The sequence below is a fragment of the Ursus maritimus genome, unplaced genomic scaffold (genome assembly GCF_017311325.1).
Source record: "Ursus maritimus isolate PB19 unplaced genomic scaffold, ASM1731132v1 scaffold_24, whole genome shotgun sequence".
NCBI lineage: Eukaryota > Metazoa > Chordata > Mammalia > Carnivora > Ursidae > Ursus > Ursus maritimus.
In genome coordinates, this window is record NW_024424897.1 from 22,191,731 (window position 1) to 22,217,478 (window position 25,748).

Below are 25,748 nucleotides of genomic sequence, written 5' to 3' on the forward strand. Positions count from 1 at the left end.
GGCCGAAGAGACACGGTAACAGCAGACGTTTAGGATGGAGCTGGGGTTGGTTTGCAGGAGACAGCCTCCACAATCAAAACCTTTCTTGGAAAGGTCCAACAAAATCGTAATAGCTCGTACTTAGCGAACACCTACTGTGGACCAGGCACTGGGCTAAGAGCTTCCATTGATATGTTTTGTCTAATCCTTTCAAGAACTCTGTGCAGGAGGTTCCTGACGAAGGACTGAAGCTGTGGGGAGGGTACTGTTTCGCACTACCTACCATAGAGTGGAGCCGGTTTTTGAACTTGGGTCTGTCTGACTCCATAGCCGTGGAGATGTTGTCCTTGTCACCACCCCACACGTTCTCACCTGACCCTAGAGCAGTGGTTTTCAAAGTGCTCTCCATGGAACCCTAAGGGTTCACAGAGGTGCTTCCTGCACGGGCTGCCGTGGGGTGGAGGGTGGAGGAGAAGGAACTAGCCCGGCAGGCTGGGCTCCAGGCGCTTCCTCCCTTCCCCCGGAATGGCCATACTTCGACGCGATTTATGTATTCAGCTTCCGTGGAAGATTGATTGGAAGAAAGGATTCCACGACCGATACTGTTTGAAACCCACATCAGAACGAATGTGGATTATTGACCAGGGCTTCTTGCACGCATTTCAAGGGAACACAGTTCCCTTTGGTGGACTTGCCAAGTAGTCTGGCTCCGGCTATGCCCCCTGAGCCTCTGTACTGTCAGGCCACCCCTGTCGTAGCTTCTAACCTCCAGTCTACAGTGTCTGCAGGGCGGCCCTCGGGGAGAACGGGACTGCCCCTCGGACAGCAGGTCCAACACACGGGCCGGCCTGAATTGGGTGAATTCCTGGGACACGCTCACTGTCAGGCACGGCCTCTAAATCCTTTTAGGAGATGCATGTATGTGGATGACAGTGGAGAAGCCCTCAGACTGACTGGCCTAAGGAGGCCTCTGGGACCTTGTTCGTATTCATTAGGACGCAGATGCAGCTATTGTAACAAATGCTCAACCGATGAGGGACAGAGGCACGAGTTTATTCTTGCCGCACATGTAATAGTTGAGTGTCCGTAAGCAGGGGTTGACGTAGTGTCTCCGCGGTGCGGGGGACCCAGCTGCCCTCTATGCTGCTGCTCTCCCCTCTGCAACGCGCACCTTCTCTGCTGTGGCCCAAGATGGCTGCCCAATCCCACGTAGTCACGTAGCCCCGCTTAGCTGTAAGGAGGGCTGGGACACGCAGTCTTGGCTGGGTGGCCATGTGCCCCATGGACACTAAAGGAAGAAGGAGAGAATGGTTATGGGGAAGCATTTATCCATCTCTGTCACGGGTGGACTTCCTCTATCAAAACTGCTGGCCCTGGTTGGCAGCATGGACGGGGGTCTGCAGTAACAAATGGGAAACGCCCCCAAGGTTGGGGAATTTCCACATGACTCGTCCCCTCTGTAGTTAGTCAAGAAGCCAGCAGTGGGATGCGTGGGTGGCTCAGTCCGTTAAGCGCCTGCCTTCAGTTCAGGTCCTGATCCCAGGGTCATGGGATCGAGTACCGCATCCGGCTCCTTGTTCAGCGAGGAACCTGCTTCTCCCTCTGCCCCCCCCCCTTGTGATCTCGTGCTCACTCTCTAGTAAATAAATAAAATCTTAAAAAAAAAAAAAAAAGAAGAAGAAGAAGCCGGCAGTGATTGATTTTATAGAAGAAAAATATGGCAGCCTGGGTGTTGTCAGGGAAAACTCTCCCAGAAATTGGGTTTCTTACTTCTCTCTTCCCATTCAGAGTCTCACTGTCTGTGCTGGTGAGGACTGTCTGGGGTCTCCCTGGGAGACCCTCAGATCACCCCGTGAGCAAGACTCTTCTAGTTAGTGCCCTTTTGGCTCCAAGGGGCTCTTCGAGCTGTGTCAGGAGAAGGGTTTACAGCAGGAGGAGAGACCTCCTATGGGATCCGAGGGCTGGAGACGACGGGCAGCCTGACCTCAGGGTCGTGGAAAGCAGTCAGAAACCAAGGCTGCTTTCTTTCTCTCCAGGCCCCCCTCAATGCTAGTCTCCTTTTCACCCATCCAGCATATAGTTATTGACCCCAAATGCCCGCAAGGTCTTCCTTCTCCTCTCTATGGACAAGCAGTCACACTTAGGACGATGCCCTGAAGGCACAGAGGCACCTGTGTCCTACGCTTGCTGCCGGGTGGAGCCAGGGTGTCTCTTCCTTGCTTGGAAAGCGTCTCCCTCACCAGCTTCAGTTCCTCAGGGACGAGCTTGAGGAGTCAGGGGACTTCCTCCCGTGTGCAGGACGTGCCAGCTTTGGAAGGCTTTCCACAGACGCGGATTCCCAGAGGAGGCAGCCGGTTCCTTCAGAAGTGGCTTATGCATCACCTGCCCTCAGTGCTGAGGGAAGATGTTGTCCTTGTCACCACCCCGCACGTTCTCAGCAGCACCTCGGGCCCCATCAGCTGTGGGATCCTGTGACCGAACTAATTCCCCTGGGAGATCCAAACACCTACCATATGCCAGGTGCCAAGCCACGCACTAGGGAGGTGCCAGGGGTGAGAAGATGAACATGACATGGTCCCCTCAGCTCTGTGCCCCATAAAGGACCTGCGCTGGTCCTTCTGATGGAGAGAGTTTAATCCGTGACTGAAAAGTGGCCCACGTCACCTTCTAGAAACCTTCCACGTCACCTGAGAAACCACGGACAGAGGAGAAGCCATTGCCTTTGAGTGAGACTGACCTGGTTTCAGAGGGGACCGATGAGATGCGTCCCCAGGCGCCCCACCGTCTGCTGTCTTCGCTGAGGCAGCAAACGCATGTGAGCATCGGTTTGGGCTTCCCGGCCCCAGAGCGTGGCTTCTGCCCCGGGGGCCCTCGTTTCTGACGCTTGGAGGTTTGGCCAAAGCTCTCACCGGGTGAGTCCCAGGAAGCAGGTGATAGAAACCAGACCCTTCTCCAAGCCTCCAAGCAGCCGTTTTTAAACACTACGTGGGAGCTGCATTTGGCATTTGGTCGACTCCCACCATACCTGCCCGTGTCTGTTCTCTGTCTCCTGGTGTCCTGCTTTGCTTGGTAACGCGATCCCATTCCGGTCACCAGAATGCGTGGCGGTAGCAGTGAAACAGTGGATAAGGAGGCCTTCGATGGGCTGTGCCTGGTGACCGTTCCTTCATCAGCAGATCCTCCGGCTGAGCATATCGTCTCTGCTTAACTCCCGTAGATAAAGGCAGAGGTCACCCGTGCGGAATGTCTGGTCTTACAGGGGAGGACAGTGGGAGCCCCAGATGGCTTGTGAGCAGAGCGATGTGGCCTTGCCCGTGCTTTAGATTTGTCTGACAGCCGTGCCGAGGGCGGGCGGAGGGCTGGGCGGTCTGCAGGCTGGAGGGGAGGAACCAGGCAGGGGCTGTGGGGAGGTCCCCCTCCCCCGACACACCATGCTTCTTCTGCTCATCTTCCCCCCGCCCCCCGCCCACCCTGCCCTGACCCCAGGTCCCCAGAGCGTGTCACTTGTCAGAAGAGCAGAGTCTGCCTCTTGGCGGGTAGAGAGAACAGGCATCCCTCAGCCCTGCTCATGCTGGGCCCAGGGCAAGGGCCGGCTGGGCAGCTGGCAGGCTGGCAGGGAGAACATGGGCTGCTCTGCTGTGTCTGCAGCCTCGGCCGCTGGACAGCCTGATTAATGACCACGGCGTCCAGGGCTCCTCACGGGTCAGCAGCCCCATTCTGCAGCCGCCGCCAAGTAAATCGGCCGCCGCCGCCTCCTTCTCCCCTAGGGCTGGCGCCCCCAGATGGGCTGAAATGCTATGACATCGCCCCCTACCCGGGCTCCGCCACCCTTCCTGCTATTTCCCATCCTCTTTCAAATCCCAGCCCTAAATGCTTCTGTGCAGGAGACGCTTGACAGAATTAACTCCCGGCCTGCTGTGTTCTGGCTTGTTCTTTATTTTATCTGCATCGGGCTCAGGGTAGAGATTTAGAAATGTCTCGAAGGAACCACTGCTGCTTCTCTCCTTTCTCAGCTCTCCGGTGACTGTCGTGTGGGCCCTGAATTCTCCCTCTGCTTAAGGGTTTTTGTCTGTGGGTCTACTTGTGTAAGTCCTACCTCCTCCGTCAGACTAGCAACTGCCCAAGATCAAGGGTCTGCCTCCATCTTTATTTTTTATGTATCTCTTTATTATTATTTCTTGAGGGGGTGGGGAAGGGCAGCGGGAGGAGAGAGAGAATCTTTTTTTTTTTTTTAAGATTTTATTTATTTATTTGACAGAGATAGAGACAGCCAGCGAGAGAGGGAACACAAGCAGAGGGAGTGGGAGAGGAAGAAGCAGGCTCCCAGCGGAGGAGCCTGATGTGGGGCTCGATCCCATAACGCCGGGATCACGCCCTGAGCCGAAAGCAGACGCTTAACTGCTGTGCCACTCAGGCGCCCCGAGAGAGAGAATCTTAAGCAGGCTCCATGCCCAGCACAGAGCCCGACACGGAGCTCCATCTCGTGACCCTGAGATCATGACCTGAGCCGAAACCAAGAGTTGGACTCTTAACTGACGGAGTCACCCAGGCGCCCCTCTCCCTCCATCTTTAGACTGGTGGCTTCTAAGATCCAGTTTTCTCTTTTCCCTGAAGCAGGGTAAGCCCAGGCAGGGACTGTCTCCCCTTGAGTCTGGGAGCTCCTTGAAGACAAGAGCTCTATTTGGGGCTGCCCTGTCTGTTTTTCGCTGATGCCCCAAGCTGAGCTCTGCCCTGGGCGTGCTCTGTGGATACTCGGGGGCTGCTGGGAAAGCCTTCTGGCCTGTGTGGAAATGGCAGGGCTGAGCATGGGTACAGCAGGTGTGGATTTGGCTGGGGCCAGAGCTGTTGGGGCATGGCTATGGGCCGGGTACCGAGCTACTGTCTGGGGTCAAGGGGAGCCCAGGACATCCAGGCCAAAAGGAGCCCTCGAGGCCGCAGGTCCAGTACCAGGGAGGGTGGTGACTTCGCAGCAGAAGTCTGTGCGGGGGAAGGGCAGAGGATGGCTCCTGGCCAGCCGGACTCCTCATACCTCCTGTGGTCTCTGTCTCGGGTGGGGGCAGGAGGACAATCACAACTACTATGTGTCCCGTCTGTACGGCCCCAGTGAGCCCCGAAGCCGGGAGCTGTGGGTGGACGTGGCCAAGGCCAACCAGAGCCAAGTGAAGGTCCACAGAATCCTCTCCAACACCCACCGGCAGGCTTCGGTGAGTATGCCGGTCCCTGGCAGTGCTGCCTTGGGCTGGGAGGCTGGGGGCCAGGGCATCGTGCCTGGTCAGTGGGCGTGGTTGTGGCCTGAGGTCGGTGATCCGGGAGATGCTTTCCAGGGAAAGCTGGGGGGTGGGGGCTGGCCAGAGTTAAGGTGCCCACCCGTGGTCCTGGGGGTCTGTCCTGGACATGCCTGCCCCCTGCCCTGTCCAGACAAGCATGGGGCAGTGTGCGTGCCCAGCTTCCCGGCCTACAGCATGGCCCATGCTGATTCTCTCCCGTGCCCTGCAGAGAGTGGTCTTGTCCTTTGATTTTCCTTTCTACGGGCATCCTCTGCGGCAGATCACCATAGCAACTGGAGGTAAGGCTGTGTCGGTGGGACTGGGGGAGGTTTGGAGATCTCAGCCAGAACCCAAGGGACCTACCTGGGAAGGTTCACTGGAGACAGGGGCGTACAGATAGACGCGGAGGGTCCACATTGCGCTCTCTTGGGACCCCAATCTCAGGAGGGAGATGAGTGTGTGTGTTGGACCACCTCCCTGACGTTGGCTGACTTGTGTGTGTGTGTGTGTGTGTGTGTGTGTGTGTGTGTGTGTGTATCCTTCTGGGCCAGCTCAGGCCAGCATGGGCAATCCCTGTGGTTCCTGTGCTTCTGAGTCTGCGAATGAGAGAGAGGAGGAGACTTTACTGAGCCTGGTTCTTGGGATCAGGTTCCTCGCTGATAGGAGGAGCCCATCTTAGACTCCTGTGCACTTTCCCAGGGACAGGGAGAGGTGGGAGTCGGTGCCCACCTGGAGGGGCAGGGGGAGCCTTCTTCACTCTGGAGACCCGGAGCCCAGCAGGTGGGGATGGGGACAGAGGTCAGAGGTCCGCTTCCAGGTCCCTCCGCACCATCCCTTCCTGCACAAGGAAGCAACCCCCCTAGGCCTTCTCTGGTGATTCCTCTACCTTTATCCCCCACCCAGGCTTCATCTTCATGGGGGACACGATCCATCGGATGCTCACGGCGACTCAGTATGTGGCCCCTCTGATGGCCAACTTCAACCCCGGCTACTCCGAGAATTCAACAGTCGCTTACTTTGACAACGGTGAGACCCGATCTCAGAGTTTACGTCACCTGGCTCCAGGGCTCACTTGGTCCAGCCCCTTTACAGGAGTCCCAAGTCTAGAAAAGACAAGGGACTTGCCCACGGTCACACAGCAAGGCAGCCACCGCACCTTCCTGCGTTCAGTGTCCTCATCTCTAAGATGGGGACAGGATGCCTGCGACCTAGCAGGATCTGATGAGGTAACAACAGAAGGGTGCTTGGCTCTTAGCTGAGGTGACAAACAGTAGAGACTTTAATTGTCTCTTACTCTCACCGGATTGTGCCTTGAGCACCCAGCCCCCGGCCACACCTGCATTGGCCACCAATGCTGCGGGGCCCCCGCTCCCTGCCCTGCCTTCCTGGCCAGCCGGGTCTCTGCTCTTCTCCCCAGGGACGGTCTTCATCGCTCAGTGGGACCACGTCTACCTCCACGGCCGGGAGGACAGGGGCAGCTTCACTTTCCAGGCGGCTCTGCACCGTGATGGCCGCATCGTGTTTGGCTACAAGGAGGTGAGTGAGCTGAGCTGCGGAGATGGCTGGGTCTTGGAGTCTTTCGTTCAGCAAATATCTGTAGAGAAGCTGCAAAGGTGCCAGGCGTAGGCCTCGGTGCTGGGGACACAGCGGGTAATGAGATGGCCGTAGGCCCTGCCCTTGCAGAGCTGTAGGTCTGGTTGGGGAGATAGAAAGTAATTGCAGGGACAAATGTAGAATCACCCTGTGACAGGTGTTCCTGAGTAGAGGTGCCTGGTGCCAGGAGAGCCTTTCACGAGGTTTGGGTTTTTTTTCTTTTCTTTTCTTTTCTTTTCTTTTCTTTTCTTTTCTTTTCTTTCCTTTTTTTTTTTTTTTTTCCATTCCTCATGAGGCTTTTCACCTCAGCAGAGGTCAGGGGAGGCTTCCCTGAGGAACAGAGTTGAAATTTGTAGGATGCATAGCAGTTAAGGAAGTAAAGAGGAGAGGGGAAAAGCATATTCAAAGGTCCTGTGGCAGGACAGAGCATGGCTGGTACAAAGCACGGAAAGAAGATCGCAAGGCTGGAGGGGAGGGAGTGGGGGGCAAGATGGGACGCGGGAACACCCAGCTTTGCCTTTGAGAAAGGTCACTCTGGCTTCAGAGTGGAGAACAGATTGTTGGTGGCTCAGAGGGAAGGTTGTGGGATGGTTTTGGAGAGAGATGTTGCCAGCTTGGAGTAGGATGGGGTGAGATAGAGAGAACTGGACAGATTTAAGGGCCAGCGAGCAGGGGATTGAATAGGATTTGGAGACGTGTTAGGTGGAGGAGGGAGGAGATGGAAGGAAGGGGGTGACTCCCAGGTTTCTGGCCTGCACGGAGGTGCCATCCACTGAGAGAGCAAAGAAAAAAAGGAAATGTGCTGGAGGTGGTGTGGGGGAGACTTGCAATTTGGGTGGGGACCCACTGGACTTGGGATGTCTTTGAGTCCCCCGCCAGGGGCCGCCGAGCAGCCGGCTGCATCTGGACCTCAGAGGGGTGGTCTAGGCTGGCCCAAGGGTACTTCGGAGGGTAGACGGAGCCTCTTCTCCCCTACCGCAGATCCCTATGTCTGTCCTGGAAATCAGCTCCTCCGAGCACCCCGTCAAAGCAGGCCTGTCAGATGCCTTCATGCTTCTCAACCCTTCCCCAGATGTACCAGGTGAGTCCCTAAGGATCCAGTGGAGCTCTCGGTGGGCTTGGACTGAGCTCAGACTGACCCAGGCTGTGGGCGGGTGGGGGACTGGCAGTGGGGGGGTGGGGTGGATGGAGGGCAGAGAGCTGAGCAGGAACGAGGGAAGATGGAGCATAAGGAGGTCCAACTCTTCTTCATTAAAGCAGAGAAACCATTCTTTTCCCCTGACGAAATCTCCAGTGGGAGGCGCTGCCCTGGTTTTGGAGGGGAGGGGAGCCACTCAGCACCCCGTCCCTTTAGAAAATCTCCAAAGACCCCAGAGTAGGGTTTTTGAGTCCTCCCAGAACACTACCATACTTGCAGCCCCATACCAGGTGATAGGAGCGTCACCAAGGCTTCAGGGGAAGGAGGCCAGTCTCAGCCACGTCGTGAGCTGTCCTTGGGCAAATCTGATCTCTCTAGCCTCCGTTGCTTCTTCTGTAAAAGGCGGGGTGTAGCTGGAACAGTGCTTTTTCCTTCCTGGTCCGCCTCCAGTTCTGATATCTGGGGGGATCACAGCTCTTTCTCTCCTGCTTCTAACCCCCTGCCCCTACTCCCTCCCCCCCGCCCAGGGTCTTGGATTCACATTTCTGGGGGAGGCACAGCAGGCACAGCAGGCACGCCATCACTGTTTCTAGACCCCTGGCTCCAACACTTTTGAACCTGACTTCTTTTGCTGTGCTGTGTTTACAAAAGTCCTGCTGTCTAGGGGTGGCCGGGGGGCTCAGTCGGTTAATCGGCTGCCTTCTGCTCAGGTCATGATCCCAGGGCTCTGGGATCCAGTCCAGAGTCCGGGCTCCTTGCTCAGCAGGAGTCTGCCTCTCCCTCTTCCTCTGCACCGCCCCTCCCCTGCTCTCTCTCACTTTCTCTCTCTCTCTCAAATAAATCAATAAAATCTTTTTTTTGTTTTTTTTTGTTTTTAAGTCCTGTGTAACCTGCAGGACCTCAAGCAGGAGCAGACCCTTGTCTGTTCTTCTCTATCCCTACCTTGTACTTGGTGGGACTGGGGGATATTCTGAACTCCACCCTAGCCACACCAGGCTGGATGAGAGGACTTGGGTGGGAGGCACCAAAGCGCTCTCCTGCAGAGAGACAAGGCACCCCCATTCTGGGAACTCCAGGGATTCCAGGGGAAGCATCTTTCCTACATCTGTTAGTTGAATTCAACCAATACACACGTCTGGGCGCCTGGGTGGCTCAGTCGTTAAGCATCTGCCTTCGGCTCAGGGCGCGATCCCGGCGTTCTGGGATCGAGCCCCACATCAGGCTCCTCCACTGGGAGCCTGCTTCTTCCTCTCCCACTCCCCCTGCTTGTGTTCCCTCTCTTGCTGGCTGTGTCTCTCTCTGTCAAAAAATAAATAAGTAAAATCTTAAAAAAAAAAAAACAAACACGTTCTGAGTTTCTGCTCCCCCCGATGCTCCGGGTGCTATTGAGACACAATGAAGAGGAAGTCATGGAGAGATGAACGGAGCCTCTGTCCCCAACAGAAATCTGAGGGAAGGGACCAGGGCTCATGTGACGAGCCTTGATCCAGCACCTTCCACGTGCAAGGTTCAGTCCAGTGTGAGGGCCTTGGCTCTGGAGTTGAAAGCATGGATTGGAGTCCCAACTCTCCTCAAGCGTCCGACCTCTGGCAAGTGACTTATCCTTTTACAGTCTTATCTGTATCTGTAGTTGGGGATATAAGTGGTTCGTGCCTCCTATAGGTACCGTGAAGTTAAATGCAATGACGCACGTGAAGGGCTCGGTCCGATGTCCGGCACATCGAGTCTGTGAGTCCTGTACCAGGGTGTCTTACTGTGCTAGCCCTTATCACATGACACAGTATTTGATAATCCAGCAAGACATCTGGTGTGGTAGCAAACGGTGCAGAAATAGAAGCATGTGATGTCCTGATGCTGGTGTGTCATAGGTCAGATGTCACGCCCACAGTACTTTCACGTGACTTTTGTAGCTAGTGGGAAAACAAGCACGTGTCATAGTACAGTTTCCCAAACTTCACCCCTGTACACGTCACCTTTGAGGTTTTTGCCATTACCATGAATTACTGTTCTGTTATTATGAATGCTCTTCTTTTTTTTTTAAAGATTTTATTTATTTGTTGGGGGGCAGGAAGCACAAGCGGGGAGAGCAGGGGGCTGAGGAGAAGCAGGCTCCCTGCTGAGCAAGGATCCCAATGGGAGGCTCGATCCCAGGACCCTGGGATCACGACCTGAGCCGAAGGCAGACGCTTAACCAACTGAGCCACCCAGGGGTCCCTAGGAATGCTTTTCTTTATCCTAATCTATAAAATGATATTTTTGCAAGAATAAATGTACTTGGTCTAAAACTCAAAAGATGCAAAAGTTTGTACAGAAACAGGTTTTGGGGGGCAGTGGGGAAAAAAAAGAAAAGATTAGCTTTCTCTCCCATACCCGAGCCCTGTCCCTGGTTTTCCTTTCTGGAGGCAACCCCACTACCAGATTATTTCTAGAGCTCTAAGCCTATGTTTGGATATTTAACACAAATGATGGCGTCTTGGGGTGCCTGGGTGGCTCAGTCATTGGGCGTCTGCCTTTGGCTCAGGGCCTGATCCCAGGGTCCTGGGATCGAGCCCCCCATCAGGCTCCCTGCTCCGCTATGAGCCTGCTTCTTCCTCTCCCACTCCCCCTGCTTGTGTTCCCTCTCTCACTGGCTGTCTCTCTCTCTCTGTCAAATAAATAAATAAAATCTTTAAAAAAAAAACAAAAAACCCCCAAATGATGGCGTCTGATGCCGCTGTTCTGCACTTGAATGAAGTATATCCTGCCCCCCATTCCTTATCAGCTCACACCTCCTCCTTTTTAATGGCTACTTGATAGCCGGTCTCACAGATGTACCTTCATTTAACCAACGCCCTGGACATCGGCTTGACAGCTGTTTCCCATTTTTACTACAACAAATAATGCTGCAGTGAATATTCTTGCAAGTAGCTATTTTTACTCCCCGTTGTGAGTATTTCCGCAAGAAATACTTCCCACCACTCCACCTGCCCCTCCCGGACCTTCCCTGAACACTCAGTGCTCTAGCAAGCGGCTCACTGAGACCCTGCTTCATTGCTCCAGGTGGCGTCGGCTTTCGCTGGCCGGTGAATGCCTGTACTGAGCCGGTTGCTACCTAGTTCCGGATCTCTCTGGTTGTATTAGTTAGCTATTGCTGCGTAACAAATTATCCTGAAACTTAACAGCTTAAAACAGCAAGCATATTCTCAGCCCCGAGTTTCTGTGGATCAGCACGGCTTAGCTGGGTCCTCTGGTTCAGGATCTTGCCCAGCTGGCTCTCAGGGTGCTTGCCAGATTACAATCATCTCAGCCACTGATTGGGGTGGGGGTCTGCTTCCAAGAGCTCTCACATGGGTGTGGGCAGGATTCACTTCCTTGAGGAGGCCCCCCTCGGTTCCTGCCATGTGGCCCTCCCCATAGGCCGGCTGGTAACATGGCAGCTGGCCTCCACCAGAGCAGGCAAGCAAGACAGCCGTAGAGGGTGGGCAAGACAGAGGCCAGTCTTTTTGTAACCTAATCTTAGAAGTGCCGGACGGCCCTTTTGCCATATCTACTGGTTAGAAGCAAGTCCCTAGGTCCAGCCCACACTCAGGATGGGATTCCACAGGATCTCAAGACCAGGAGGCAGGGCCACTGGGGGCCACATTAGAGGCTGCCTGATGACAGCGCTGATTGTAATCCCATCCCCAGGCTCTGAGCTTTATCTTATGTGGTCATCCTCCCACCACTGCAAGTGAAGTCTGTACTTACTAAATGAGGACAAGAGGCTCGGAGACTTGTGAAGTGACTTGCTAGTGATCACACAGTTCGGAGAGAGAGAACTGAAACCCAGATCTTCCGGTTTTTTTTAAATACTGGGGTGGACCTTTCAGACTTTCTGAATCTAACCCAGCCCCACTCCAGCCAGAGGGGTGAATCCTTTCCTCCTCAGCTCCCCAAACACCCACAGCCCAGGGCGCACATCCCAGGCTGTTTTGCGGGATGGGCAGTTCTTAGCGTGCAGGTCCCCCCGCCCGTGTGCCTTATGGAACCCCAGAACCCCATCTGTCTCCTCGCTGCCTCTCTCCCAGAGCTTTGCGGGCTGGCGGAGTCTCAGGAAATGTGTGTTGGATCCAGCTGTTGTATGAGGGTGAATTAGAGGAAGTCAGATCCCCCGGGGAGTGTCTGCATCTGAGGTTTCTCTGTGATTCTGGAATGAAAGGCTGTTTTAGAGCAAGCCAGGGAGATGCGGGGAGGTGGGGAGAGGGGCAGGGGAGGAAGCACAGCCCACCTGGAATAACAGGACGGCAGCTGCGCCTGCTCCGTGAGGCGGCTTGGTGGTGGGAGCCGCTGGATTCAGGACTCCGTTGCTGTAGGCGGAGCTGTCAGGGTCCGCCCTGGTGGGGGGGGGGGGGAGGCGGCACCTGACCCCCAGACACAGCCCTGCAGCTCCCAGCCTCCCGTCTCCTTCCCTCCACCCCCCATTCCTTCTTGTCACTGCCGCATCTGATCATGTCATTCTCTAGCCCCTCGTTGCCTGCAGCATGAAGTCAAAATCCTTAGCGTGGCATTCAAGGTCCTATGCACCTGGCATAGCCTGCCCACCCCCCACCACTCTCTGTGGGGGCATCACTGGTCTGCATGCCCTGCTCCCCAAATGTGCCAAGGGCTGTCCACCTCTCTATGACACAGTTCTTTTTTCTTTTCTTTTCTTTTCTTTTCTTTTCTTTTTTCTTTTCTCCTTTCTTTCTTTCTTTCTTTCTTTCTTTCTTTCTTTCTTTCTTCCTTCCTTCCTTCCTTCCTTCCTTCCTTCCTTCCTTCCTTCCTTCCTTCCTTTCTTCCTTCCTTCCTTCCTTCCTTCCTTCCTTCCTTCCTTCCTTTCTTTCTTTAATTTTATCTATCCATTTGAGAGAGACAGAGAAACAGAGAGACAGAGAGAGCACAAGCAGGGGGAGAAGCAGACTCCCCGTTGAGCAGGGAGCCTGACAGGAGGCCCCGATCCCAGGACCTGGAGATCATGACCTGAGCCGAAGGCAGATGCCCAACCATCTGAGCCACCCAGGCGCCCCTCTATGACACAGTTCTTGTATAAAGTGGCACCCATTCCAACCCTTTTGCCACTTGGCAGAACGCTCCTCATCCATTGGTCCAGCGCAGATGTTGTCTCCTCCCTGCGGTGGACCTCATGGTTTCCTCAGGCCCCTTCTCCCCAGCTGGCCACGAGCTCCTTGGGGGCTCCCCGTGGCCCCAGTGCTTAGCTCAGTGCCCGTGGCAGGGCAGGTGCTCAAAAAATGAGGGATGGTGCAAGAGTGGGTGCCGCTGCAGGGAATGGGGGCCGCAGAGACCTTGTCCTCTGCCCTCTGGTGACCCCAAGTGAGAACAGGGGCCTGACGCCACTTGCGGTGGAGGGAGTTCTTTGGTAATCTCTGTCAGAGGGGTTTAGCTGGCTCCGGGCACAGACTTTCAGAGGAGTATGGAGGTGTGGGTGTGGCATATTCCTATGCCTGCATCTTTCTGGAACCGTACCCATGGCCTTCGTTGGGTTTTTAAATGGGCCGCCACCTCTGCTTTGGGGAGTGACGGATTTTATGTGGCTGAGAGGTCAGATTCCTCTGGGTCTGCTATTCAACCCACAGGTAGGGAATTAGTTTGGATTAGATTGAGCTGCAAATAACAGTAAATCCCAAATAACCGTGGCTTAAATGAGACACAGATTCAGGGACAGCGCTCTGGTCTGCAGCTTCTATTATGACCACAGATATTTCCCATCGTGCCAGCCTCCCTGGGACACTGTCACCAGAATAGATGGTGTCACTGTCGTGGTACCCGAGCTCCTCCCTGCCTGGAGTGCAATGAGAAGTGGAGGTTGGTTTCCCCACCCTTCCAGCATCCCCCTGCCACCGAACCCGGTCTGGTCTGCGAGACTGTCTCCTTCCCAGGCTTCCAAACACTTTCCTCCCACTCCTGTCGGAGGTGGGGGGAATTCAGCACTCTTGGGACTGAGGGAAGGAGATGCTGCAAACAGCCAGAGTTTTTCTTACCATTATTTCCTTACATAAACTGTTACCCCGGCTTTGCAGCAGCCAGTCTGCAGAGCAGGCCCGGTGCAGAGGAAAGATCTATGTGCAATTAGCAGCCTCTTTTTGCAGAAGCTCGCAAAACATACAAGGTAGCTTCTACGCTCTCTATTTGGCCACAGGGGCCCCCAGAAGTCAATACAATTTCCTCTATTCATTTGTTTAAGGAACTCTTTCTTGGGGCGCCTGGGGGGCTCAGTTGGTGAAACGTCTGCCTTCGGCTCAGGTCATGATCACAGGGGTCCTGGGATCGAGCCCCATGTGGCTCCCTGCTCAGTGGGGAGCCTGTTTCTCTCTCTCCCCTGCTTGGGCTCTCTCTTGCTCTCTCACTGTCTTTGTCAAATAAATAAATAAAATCTTGAAGAAAAAAAAAAACTCCTTCTTTCATGGACAGTTTAAAAGCAATTTGAGTGTAGTCAATGTCAAAACTGACAGAGGTTCCAACGAGTGGAATCAGTTAATGAGGATTTCATTATTCTGGGCTCCAAACTGTAGCCCACGCCTTGGGAAACGGGGACCTCATTGTGCTCACCTCTGGGGTCCCCTGCTGGGGCTCCATTTATGATTATTGAATCAATAGTCAAATGAGCAAAGAAATACAAAACTACCATCTTATGTGTTTTATATTGTAACCCCCCATTTTGGAGGGCAGTTTGTGGCAGGACCCGTCAGTCTGATTTCTTCTGATCCACCCAACTCTTCCCCACTGGTGTCTGGTTTTGAAACAAGATGGGACACATAAACCTCTCTTTTGAGCCGCTAACATTCCTTGTTTGGGTTGCAGTGCTTTCCGTGTCTGGATCTTTCTGAATCTCTGATGAGGGGAAGCAGAGATAAAAACAGAGTGTCTCCAACTGCCAGAAATGTGGCTTTGGGGCGGCCTCTGTCTTGGTTCCGGAGGGATCTGTTGGTCATGCAGATGGACGTCATCGTCCTCGGGCGAGCCCCAGATGTTGGCGAGATAGTCCAAAAGCAAATAACTCAGGCAGGGATATTAAGAGTTCTGTTTAGAGAGAGATAAAAATATTACCAAAGCCATACGCTCAAACAAGTACAAGTTGGCAGTTGAAGTGAGCAAATATTTTTAATCAGAGGTCTAGGTCTTCGGAGCACATCTGACCCTGTCTGGCGGCGTCCTCAGTTGAAGCACACCCCCAACTCCGGTTCCCCAGCCCAGGGGGTGGAGAGACCCAGCCCCAGATTCTGGTGTGAGGTTTGCTGGGAGCCTCGCCTTCCCTGGCTGCTGCTGCTGTGGCCCTAGGCCTGAAATCGGCCTCCTTGACAAGCTCATGTCTCGGCTCGCGCCCAGCCCTGACTCTACCTGTTCCTCCCACTTCACCTTCTTTCCCACCCTGGGGGCAAGCTCTCCTCTACATCCTCGCAGGTGATGGAATCTGAAAAGCCAGCTCTCCCCTCCTTTGAGCTCTAAGGTTGGAAGGGGCATGTCTGGCTACAGAGCCCATTGGGGGCTGCCCTTTCGGGAAAGGCCATAGTCTGGTGGGCTGGGGAGGAAGGGCGTTCTTCCTTTAGGCTGTGGACTGAAGTTGCTGAGCTTTTTGTTGACTCTCTACAATCCATTCATTCATTCACAGTCATTTCTTGAGCCCTGTTCTGTGCAGGGCCTGGTGCTTGGGGCTGGGGGATGGAGGGAGCTCACAGGGGCAGGTGGCCAGCAAAGTCAATATTCATGGAGTGGTGTAACAGGTGACACCGGACATCACGTTGGAAGCTGTGAAAACTCAGAGGAGGGGCCGCAACAGCGTCTTGGGTGGGTGGAGAAGCCTTCAGGGAGGGTGTGTCCTGTGAGTTGAGTCTTGAAGGAGGACGCAGATAAAGGAAGACAGGGTTAGATGACTCTAGACCCCAGGGTGTCAGGCCCCTTGCAAGACCTGGAATTTCACTTTGTTTTCTTCCTCTTACATTTTAATGCTAAAAGGGGTGATTTTTCAGAAGGCACTCTGGCCCTTGGGGGTGGTGTGTGGGACAGAGCTGTGACAGGCTGCCTGGGTGTCCTTTATCGAGATGTCCCACATCCCCTAGGCTCACTCAAAGCCCAGGCCACCTTCCCATAGCAATTGGTGCCGCGCAGGGAGGGCCCTGCAGCGCATATGGGCCTTTATTAAGACTAAAGATTAAAAACTGAGCAGAAAAATTACAGAAAGCTGATCTTCCTCACCCCAATCTCTTCCAGACCCCACTCTTGCTTGGCAACGGGCTTTCTTATACCATAAAATGTGTGTGCGAGCACTCGCAGGGCTCTGCGAACCTCCCTCCCTCAGCTTTTGACGGAGTGTCTCCTCTCTAGGACCTTGGTAACCCTGTAGACATCGGGCAGTGACTGCCTGAGATCTATGAGGCTTTCCTCTCGGCCCCTTCCCTTTCAGACTTAGGGTTGCTTAGGAAAAAAATAAGCACACAATTCCTCGATCTTTGGGATGTTGGCTTAGTTATTTATTTTTACCGAAACATTGTATGTTTCCCTTCCACCCTTTTAGAAACACAAATACAGCGGTCCCCCCCTTATCTGCGGGCACACGTTCCATGATCCACGGTAGCACTGAAGCTTGTATATACTATGTTCCTTCCTATACATACATACCTATGATGAAGTTTCAATTTTAAACTAGGCACAGTGAGAGATTAACAACAATAACTAGTAATAAAATAGAGCAATGATAGCAACGTCATATTATAAAAGTTAAGCGAATGTGGTCTCTCTCTCAAAATATCCTCCTGTATTGCACTCACTGTCCTTTTGTGAGGAGATGGAGGGAGGTGAGTGGCGTGGCTGACAGGTGGGGTGGGGGTGGGGGGTTGCAGGCCGCGGAAGCCAAGCCTCGGATGCAGAGGACGACTAAAGAAACCAGGAGCTCCGGCGTGGCGGGGACCCTTGTGCAGAGTGACCACGTCTCTTCCCGATGCTGTGTTCAGTGACTCCAGATTGGTAGCTTGAAATCAGCATGGGGAGGATTGACACCACAGAACTCAGCAAATGCCCCAGTTGGGACTCATTCATTGCATAGAACAACGTGTCCAGGACTTTCTGTGGTTGGGAATGTGTCAGGGGCTAATGAGCCCATCATTGCTCTGCAGTGTGCTGTGATGGGAAGAGAGCACCAGACCAGCTGGGGTTCAATCCTGGGTTAAGTAGGAGGCATCGATTCTGGGATTGGGGACAGATCAATGATAGAAACGTAGATGAGATGTTCTTTTTTTTTCCTTTTTTTTTTTTTTTTAGATTTTATTTATTTATTTGACAGAGAGACAGCCAGTGAGAGAGGGAACACAAGCAGGGGGAGTGGGAGAGGAAGAAGCAGGCTCCCAGCACAGGAGCCTGATGCGGGGCTCAATCCCGGGGACCTGGGATCAGGCCCTGAGCCAAAGGCAGATACTTAACGACTGAGCCACCCAGGCACCCCAGATGAGATGTTCTTTTAAGTAGAGTTTCATTCAGGAGAGGGTGGGGGGATGGGGCACCCAGCCATTGCACAGGATGCCCTTCCTTTCACAGCTGGGCCTGATGAGTTCTGCTCCCACCCTGGGCAAGTTTTTTCCAGACCACCTTCAGCTGAGAAAGAATCTTACATCCCTGCCGACTCTTGGCTTCCAGTATCAAAAACCCAGCTCAATTAGCTTAAGTGCAAGAGGGGATACGAAGTAGCCCAAAGAACCAAAGGAAGAACTGAGAGCCAGGGAGGCAGGGACCGGGGCAGGTCCTGGGACACCAGAGGCTGGAGAGCCACCATTACGTCCTGCTTCGTGAGGCTTGTGCATGAGATTGGACCTGTGGCCCTTCACGGACTTGGAGCTTGCATTTTCTCAGCTTCATTACTAGGAAGGAAAGGGCCTTTTTGTTACAGTTGAGAAGTCCCAGGGAAGGTCTCTGATTGGTCCGGCTTGCATCACATGCCCAGCCCCAGACCAATCGCTGTGCAGCCAGGGAGGCAGGGTCACGGAGGAAGATGGGTAGTTCCAGTGCAGATCCCATGTAGGAATGGACTAGAGGTAGTTCCCCCAAAGGGAATGCTGTTGCCAAAAGGAAGAAGGGGTGCTGGGCTGGCAGAACATTACGCGACCCCTTCCCCTTGTAGGGAAATTCATTCACAAATCTCGGTGGCTGGCTGCCAGCCTTTCAGAGCCTATGGAAACCAACCCCAAGTCATGATTCTTGGGTGGGTGTGGGGGTGCAGTGGGAAGTATCAAATCATCTCCGATTGTCATTTTAGGAGAAGTCTTTTCATCTACGATTCCACCGTTTTCCTCCCAAGCACGTTGTAGCAGGTGTTTCTGTCTTTCCACATCACAGACAAGAAACGGAGGCCCTAAGATTGGGGGTGGAACTCGAATCAGAGCTCAAGTCTCTTGAAACCGATGTCCTGCAGGGACTGAAGCAGAACATAAGCCCGGCCCCTGGCCCTGAACCTCGCTCTGGCTTCCATTCGGGACGGGAGAGGTTTTCCAAGTTCAGCCTGTGCATCTGCAGACATTTGCAGAGCCCTCTCTGTGGGTCAGGTTCAGGACCAGATGCTCACAGCCTAAGGGTCCTAAATAGACCCTCATGACCACACCTATGGGGAGTACAGCGGGAGCAGGATGCCTGGCCTGGGTAGAGAAGGGGAGGGAGTCAGGGAAGGAAGGCTGCTTGGAGGGAGTGGCCCTGAGCTGGATCTGGAAGGATGAGCTAGACAAGGGGAGAAGGAGTGGAAGAGCATTATGGGTCAAGGGACCAGCAGCCGGGAAGGCACAGAGCCATGCAGAAGCATGGGAACGCCTACGTCTTGACCTCAGCAGCAGCCAGGCCTCTGTGTTGAGTGGTTTAACCTGTTGACAATACAAGGCTCTCCTCTCAGGGTCAACTCCAGTCCTCCTGTTTCCCTGCACCTTCAGGATCGTTGTCCCAGGTGGATGAGTTTACTTCCTGCCCTCAGTGGCTGCACCCCGACTCCCTGATCCACTCGCTGCAATCTCTTGCCCACCTGTCAGGCTCCAGGTACAAGCCTCGAAGGCCTCTGGCCGTGAGATGCTCTCGATGACGGGCTCTGCCTCTGTTTCAGAATCTCGGCGAAGGACCATCTTCGAGTACCACCGTGTGGAGCTGGACCCCAGAAAGGTCACCAGCATGTCAGCCGTGGAGTTCACCCCACTGCCAAGTGAGTAGGGGTCGTCCCCCCCCGAGGGAGGGCATTCCACTGTCCTGGAAAGAGCTTCACAGTCAAACAATCTGGGTTCCATTCCCAGGCCCACCCCTGACCCCTGCTTGGGTATGGCCACCTAATTTCCCTGGGCTGCCATTTCTCATTTGTCACACGGGCCTAACCCCACTTCCCTTCCAGACCTATGGTAGGGGTCAGAAGCGTGGAGGACATGAATGCCAGCTCTGACACTAACTGGCACATCCCGGGCCTGGGGCGTGGTTTGTACTTGATACATGACAGCTATGGTTATTAACACACAATTAATACCCAGGAAAGGTGGACCCCTGAGAATTTTTAGACTGAACCCCCAGGAAAGGTAATCCAGGAACTGAATGAATTGAATCAGTCCTTACATTTCTTTTTTTTTTTTTTTTTAAGATTTTATTTATTTATTTGAGAGAGAGAGTGAGCAAGAGAGAGAGCATGCGCAGGTGGGGGGAGGGGCAGAGAGAGAGAGGGAGGAGCAGACTCCCCGCTGAGCAGGGCTCGATCCCAGGATCCTGGGATCCTGACCCGAGCTGAAGGCAGACCCTTAATCGACTGAGCCACTCAGGCGCCCCATCGGTCCTTACATTTCTTGTTGCATTTTCCTTAGTGATGGAGTAATGCCGGAGTCCACAGGCAGGAGGCAATAAAGCCATTTAGCCAGCAGTTCTCCAAGAACCATGGCTCTGGCCCTCCCGCGCCTGCCCCACTCACCTACAGTTGAGGACACATGTCCATGACCAAGGCTCCAGCTGCTGCTGAGGACCCCACCAGATCGGGGTCCGATGCTCTTCAGGATATGGTCAGGGCAGCTGGGGTGAGCGAGGGAAAGGAGGACGGCACTCGTGTTCTTGCATTTTTACTTTCTCATTATTTTTTTTAAGTTTATTTATTTAAGTAATCTCTACACCCATCGTGGGACTCCAACTCATGACCCTGAGGTCAAGAGTCACGTGCTCTCTGGACTGAGCCAGCCAGGCACCCCCGTTCTTGCAGTTTTGAAAGAGTTTTATTTTATTTTTTAAAGATTTTATTTATTTGACAGAGAGAGACAGCCAGCGAGAGGGGGAACACAAGCAGGGGGAGTGGGAGAGGAAGAAGCAGGCTCCCAGCACAGGAGCCTGATGCGGCTGTGGGGCTCGATCCCAGAACGCCGGGATCACGCCCTGCGCCAAAGGCAGACGCTTAACGACTGAGCCATCCAGGCCCCCAGAAAGAGAGTTTTAATTTCCTCTCCTGTCTCACGGTACCTGCCGGCTTCGCTCTGAAGCCATGGCCTTCTCCTTGCCTTCTAGGCTGTTTCTTGCCTTGCCTTCCCCTGCTTCCTCTTCCCTGGAGGTTCTGGGAGCAGGGCTGGTGGAGAAAGAAGAAGGGGAGGAGGAAAGTTCTTGAACACTAGGCCTGTCTCAGCAGGGCTCAGCAGGTGTCTTCCCCTGGGAAAGAGGAAGGACACAGACACCATGGGACCGCAGGACTAGGACCCTTTGCGGGTCACACCCCACCCCCACCGCAGCTGTCCTCTCTCCAGGCAGGAGAGACCTGGGGCCTGAGAAGCAGGGGTTCCTCAAGGACTGCTGAGGGCAAACCTCAAGTCCTAGGACTTGAATAAATTGCACTTGGGAGCAAGGACATCCAAGGGCAGGGTAACTGCCTGGGCGGAAGTGAAGCATCCTGGGAATCGTTTCTGGGACACTGTCTGTACATTTCAGTCACTTCCCACCCTCCAGTGAATCTTGTGAGCGTTTAATAGCACACGGGACATCTGAAATACAGATGAGAAATAAAGGTCAGTGGGTTGTACACATACCCCACAGAGGCTCCCAGGCTTTTTTCTCATGACCGTTTTGCCTGGAGCCTTTTAAGGGGCTTCCAGAGCCACTGGGAATGAGCAGGCCATGGTGTCCCGCGTGGGTGCCCATGTGGGTGCAGCTGGGGGGCAGGGGGCAGCGCTACCAGGGCTGTGATTTGAGCCCCGGGAAGGCCAGCTAACTTGGTCCCGAGAAAACTCTGCACCCCCCTGTGCAGGATTTCTCTCTTACCTTTGGGTGGGGGAGGACTTAGCCAAGACCCGTCCAGAGGTGTGGATCGGCTGTCTCTAAGCCATTGTACTCTGTGGCCAGTTCCTCCCAGTCCCTCTTCTAGAAGACACTCATGGAAAGGTGGCACGGGCTGAGAGTGGGAGATGCGGCAGGGAAGCCCACCGTGGGACCTCAAGGCTAAGAGCTCAGGCTTTTGGTTCCCACAGACCTCAGTTCAAGCCCAGGCTACCACTCCTAGCTCCCTGACTTTCTCTAAGCCTCAGTTCCCTCCCCTGTAAAACGGGGATAACAAAACCACGCAGGCATCAATTCCATAAACGTTGGTCAACTGCCGGCCACGTGCCTGTGATAGGGTGCTGTTCTAGGCCCTCTGGATACAGCAGGGGACAAAACAGAATGAGGAGAGCTCTCATTCTATTGAAAGGACACAGTGCCACCTATAGCCAGTCCCTCTCACAGTGACTGAAGGTGACACGCTGTGCCCACAACAGCTTTTCTCCCACTCGCCCAGGGCTGGCTCCCAGCCGCCATCTTGTTGGGGGTGCATGCAATGCAAACTGGCTCCCTCGTTAATGGATTGCAGGAGAGCCCCGCAGGAAGACTCCCAGAGCGAGGAACTGTGTGTGACTGAATGAGTGCTCAGTTTTCTGAGTTGGTTGTCACTTCTTGCTGCTCTCGGTGTGTTCTGCTCTGTTCCACCGCTCCTCAGATGAGCCCTTCTATGGCGCACAGTTATTCTGGGTGAGGGCCTGGCTCTCCTTGGAATAAAATGCACGGGGTTTGTGGCAGCTGCTCGCCACCCAGAGGTCATTCTGGGTCTCTTCAGTGGGCAGCGCTCAATTGCAAGTGAGCAAAGCTTCAAATCCAGCCCCCATTCCTCCTGCCCCACCCCCACCCCGGCCCTCTGGGCTCCTGGGCTTGCCTGGTGCCAGAGGGGTCCATGCACCGTCCAGCAGCCCGCTCCCACTAACTCCTCTTCTCTCCGGCTCTGCCCGGCCCCAGGCCAGGCCCCAGCTGTCGCTCCTCCCCATTCCTCTCGCCCTCAGCTTGTCCCCTCCGCCTAGCCCGTTAGAGTTCTGGCGGCTGCTGGGAACACGGCTGGAATGTGCTCCTCCCCGGCCTCTGAGCGCAGGGACTTTTCTGCTTGGACTTCTCCTCCTCCAGGAGAGCCGCCAGGCTTGCTTCCTCCCTTCTCTCAATCTCTGCCCAAACGACCTCTTCCCAAAGGCCCTGGCCAACCTCCCTGAATAGAATGCACCCCCACAGAACTTCCTGTTCTGCGCCACTCTGTCCCACAGCCCCCTGCCAGAAAGCCTAGCGGAGACCCCGCTGTCTGTGTAATGCTGGCTGTCTCCTGCGCTGGATTGAGGGCTCCATGAAGACAGTGCATGTATCTGTCTTTCCCTGTTCACCACCGCAGCTCCAGCAGCCGGGACAGTGCCTGCCTGTGGCCGGCGCTCGATAAATACCAGTGGAAAGATTGAATCAGGGCGCCTGGCTGGCTCAGTCGGCTAAGCATCCCGCTCTTGGTTTCAGCTCCAGTCATGATCTTGGGGTCCTGGGATCGAGCCCCGCGTCGGGCTCTGCGCTCAGCAGGGAATCTGCTTGAGGATTCTCTCTCCCTCTCTCTCTGCCCCTCCCCACGCCCATGCGTGCTCTCTCTCTAAAATAAATAAATTTTTAAAAAACAAAGGAACGCAAGCATGAACGAATGAGTGGAGGAATATGTGGCAGGTCCATTGCGGGGAATGAGTAAGCCGATCTCAAGCAGCACTCACGGGGCTCACGCGTGGCCAGCACATTCAGACCCTCTCTCCACGTCCCCTCATTTCATCCTCACTGCACGTCTGCCGAGCAGAGAGCATCAGGATCCCTCTTTAATAAATGAGGAACTGAGGCACAACAAGGTTCAGTAACTCCCCAAGTGAGACATAAACCCAAGTGAGCAGAGAGACACCACCCCCCCCCCCCCTAGCTCACTTGCAAGCGGAGAGGGAGAGGAAAGGGGTGGAGTTACGAAGGCCTGGTTCCCCCCACAGGCGCAGTCTCAGGTTTCCCTGGGAGGTGAGTGAGGAGGCGGAGACAGGCCAGGGGAGGATCCTGGCGCCTATCCCTCCCCGTGGACCCAACGAGTGCTCCCAGCTAGCTCTGGCAGGGGGCGGGGGTGGCAAACCAGAACATCTGAAACATCCTTTTCTGTGATGATAGCCCACAAAAGTGTATGATAACATTAAACTTGTTAGACTAGCTCTGCACGTGTTCCCTCCACGAGAGGAAATCATAATCATGTGACACAGAGGCGTTGGTAGCTAACCCTACAATGGCAATCGTATTGCAATCTAAAGGTTACACACCTTAAACATATACAATGGTATATGTCAAATACATCTCAGTTAAGACAAAGAATCCTTTTCAACCCTGTAATTGTGGGCAATAGCCCAGCAGCGTAACTTCCCGGGCTAGGTGAGATCCCTTGGTCCAGGCTTCCAGGCCCCTGTAATTTTCCTTCACAAGCCTCATCACAGTGATAATTACGTAGTTACGTTTGTTTGACGCTCTCTTTAGTGTCTGTCCGCCCATGAGGCCGGAGAAGGCGGCACCAGGATTTACTGCACGATCCCCAGTGCCAGCTCAGGGCCCGACCCCCTGGGGACGGAAGGAGGAAGGAAGAAAGGGAAGAAGGGAAAGAAGAATCAGGGCTGGACTCAAGGGAGGGTGACGTTAATGACCTCTAGGGTCCCTGCTAGTCAGAGACTCCGCAGTTCTGTGAAGGCCCAGCACCACGGGGAGTTGTGCCTTTTGGGGGTCCGCGGAGGTCCCTGGAGGGTCTGCTGCTGAGGGACCACCGCCTTCTCTCTGGCAGCCTGCTTGCAGCATCGGAGCTGTGACGCCTGCGTGTCCTCGGACCTGACCTTCAACTGCAGCTGGTGCCACGTCCTCCAGAGGTTTGTGTCCCGGCTGAGTCCCACAGGCGGGCTGTGGAGGAGGGGCAGAGGGTGGCATGCCCCTCCCCCAGCCTCGGGCCTCGTTGCCAACATGAGAGCATCTCTAGCCGGTCCACTGTGCCCTCTAGGACCAGAATGTCGCAGAAGTGAGTTTTTCCCCGAGGCCTGTGACCCATCAAGGTGACAGCGTCCCTGTGGAGATGCTAGGTTTCTGGAAGACCAACCAGGGATCCCATCTACTGCAGCTCTTCCGCCCACCCGGGAGGGGTTGGTTCATCCCAGGGCAGGGCTTCTCAGAGAATGGATCCCACAATCAGCTAGGTCTCGTGTTGAAGATGCAGATTCCTGGGCTCCACCCCAGGCCCCCAAGGATCAGGATCGCTGGGAGGGAAGCCCGGGAGCCTGCATTTCGACATGGCGCCTCGTCTGCAATCAAGGGTGTGACCCGTCAGTTCCCAAGCCCCATTGCCGTTGGCTGAGAGCCCCGTGACCCCAAAACCCCACCTGAAGATCTCTGTCAGGCTGTTGCGGGGTTTCCTGACAACCAGGGCTATGGAAATTGTGGACAGCTGTGGAAGGCTGGGGTGGGCTACAAAGCTGTGCTTGCTTGGTTTTGGAAACAGGGAAAATTCCGGATGAGATTCGGGTTCAGGGATAAAGTTCTCCAATCCAACTCGTTTTCCACTCCTTGTTCTGAAATCATTTCCTCACAGATTAGACTCAGAATGCGAGCCCCGTTCTCCCATCCAAGATAAATAAATAGCAGGGAGGGGGGAAAAGTTTCTCTGGGGACTCAGGCTCTCATGAGAGTGGGAAGCCCTGTGAACTCCGAGAGCCCACGAGGCAATCTTGAAAATTGCAAATTACAGAGTCTCTGCGTTCCACGCTGTTGGGGGGCACCTGTCAGCGTTTCCTTTGCTCCTTTCAAATATCCCAGTGCGGAAATAGAAGCTGCCGCCGTCCCAGGCGGCCTGCCCAGCACAGGCCACAGCCCGAGCCGGGAGGAGAGGGGCTCCAGGGTGTTTTTCCTACCAGCTGTGCTCTTATTCACTCTCTCAGGGGCCTCTGTTTATTTTCTCCATAAAATGGGCTGTGGTGATGTGGCCCCGGGGAAAAGTGGGTGAGGAACATGCCATCATCTTAATTTCTCAACCCCCAAAGAGTATTTTTGTCAAGGGTCCAGGGCCCTGTGGAAAGGCATGGAGCCTCAGAGAGTGTAGCTAGGGGAGACCCCCGCTTGGTCCCTCCTGGAGTGTGGCCTTGCGACATGGTCCACCTGAGACACTCTCAAGTTTGCGAGGCACTGTCTCAGCATGGAGAGATAGTCCAGATGACCTCAGATGAGCCCTGGAATCCTGGGGCTGGCTGCCACCGCATGACTCAGCGTCCAACCAGAGCTGAGCCATGAGAACTTCAAAATGGGTCAGATGAAAGCAAAACCCTCACATGGACACATCCCCATTTAACACATACGCCCAAACCCAGAGACCATGACAGTTTAATGAGGCTTGGTCAGGTCGGGGGAGGGCAAGGCCTTGAGCAGACACTGCCTTTGCTGTGGTCATGTCAGCTCGG

General features: G+C 54.5%; 1 protein-coding gene across 3 annotated transcripts in view; it reads left to right on the forward strand.

The window, feature by feature from the left end:
• Window positions 1-25,748, forward strand: part of PLXDC1 (plexin domain containing 1) — a 56,047-nt gene that overhangs the window by 19,840 nt on the left and 10,459 nt on the right. For 2 of the 3 annotated variants that reach the window (XM_040640714.1, XM_040640712.1), the window contains exons 3-10: window positions 2,651-2,794; window positions 5,040-5,183; window positions 5,476-5,545; window positions 6,150-6,272; window positions 6,664-6,782; window positions 7,821-7,920; window positions 19,064-19,159; window positions 24,092-24,173. In XM_040640714.1, coding sequence (XP_040496648.1) covers window positions 2,651-2,794; window positions 5,040-5,183; window positions 5,476-5,545; window positions 6,150-6,272; window positions 6,664-6,782; window positions 7,821-7,920; window positions 19,064-19,159; window positions 24,092-24,173 — 878 coding nt within the window. The remainder of the gene's footprint in view (window positions 1-2,650; window positions 2,795-5,039; window positions 5,184-5,475; window positions 5,546-6,149; window positions 6,273-6,663; window positions 6,783-7,820; window positions 7,921-19,063; window positions 19,160-24,091; window positions 24,174-25,748) is intronic. The other variant, XM_040640713.1, reaches the window with a different exon arrangement.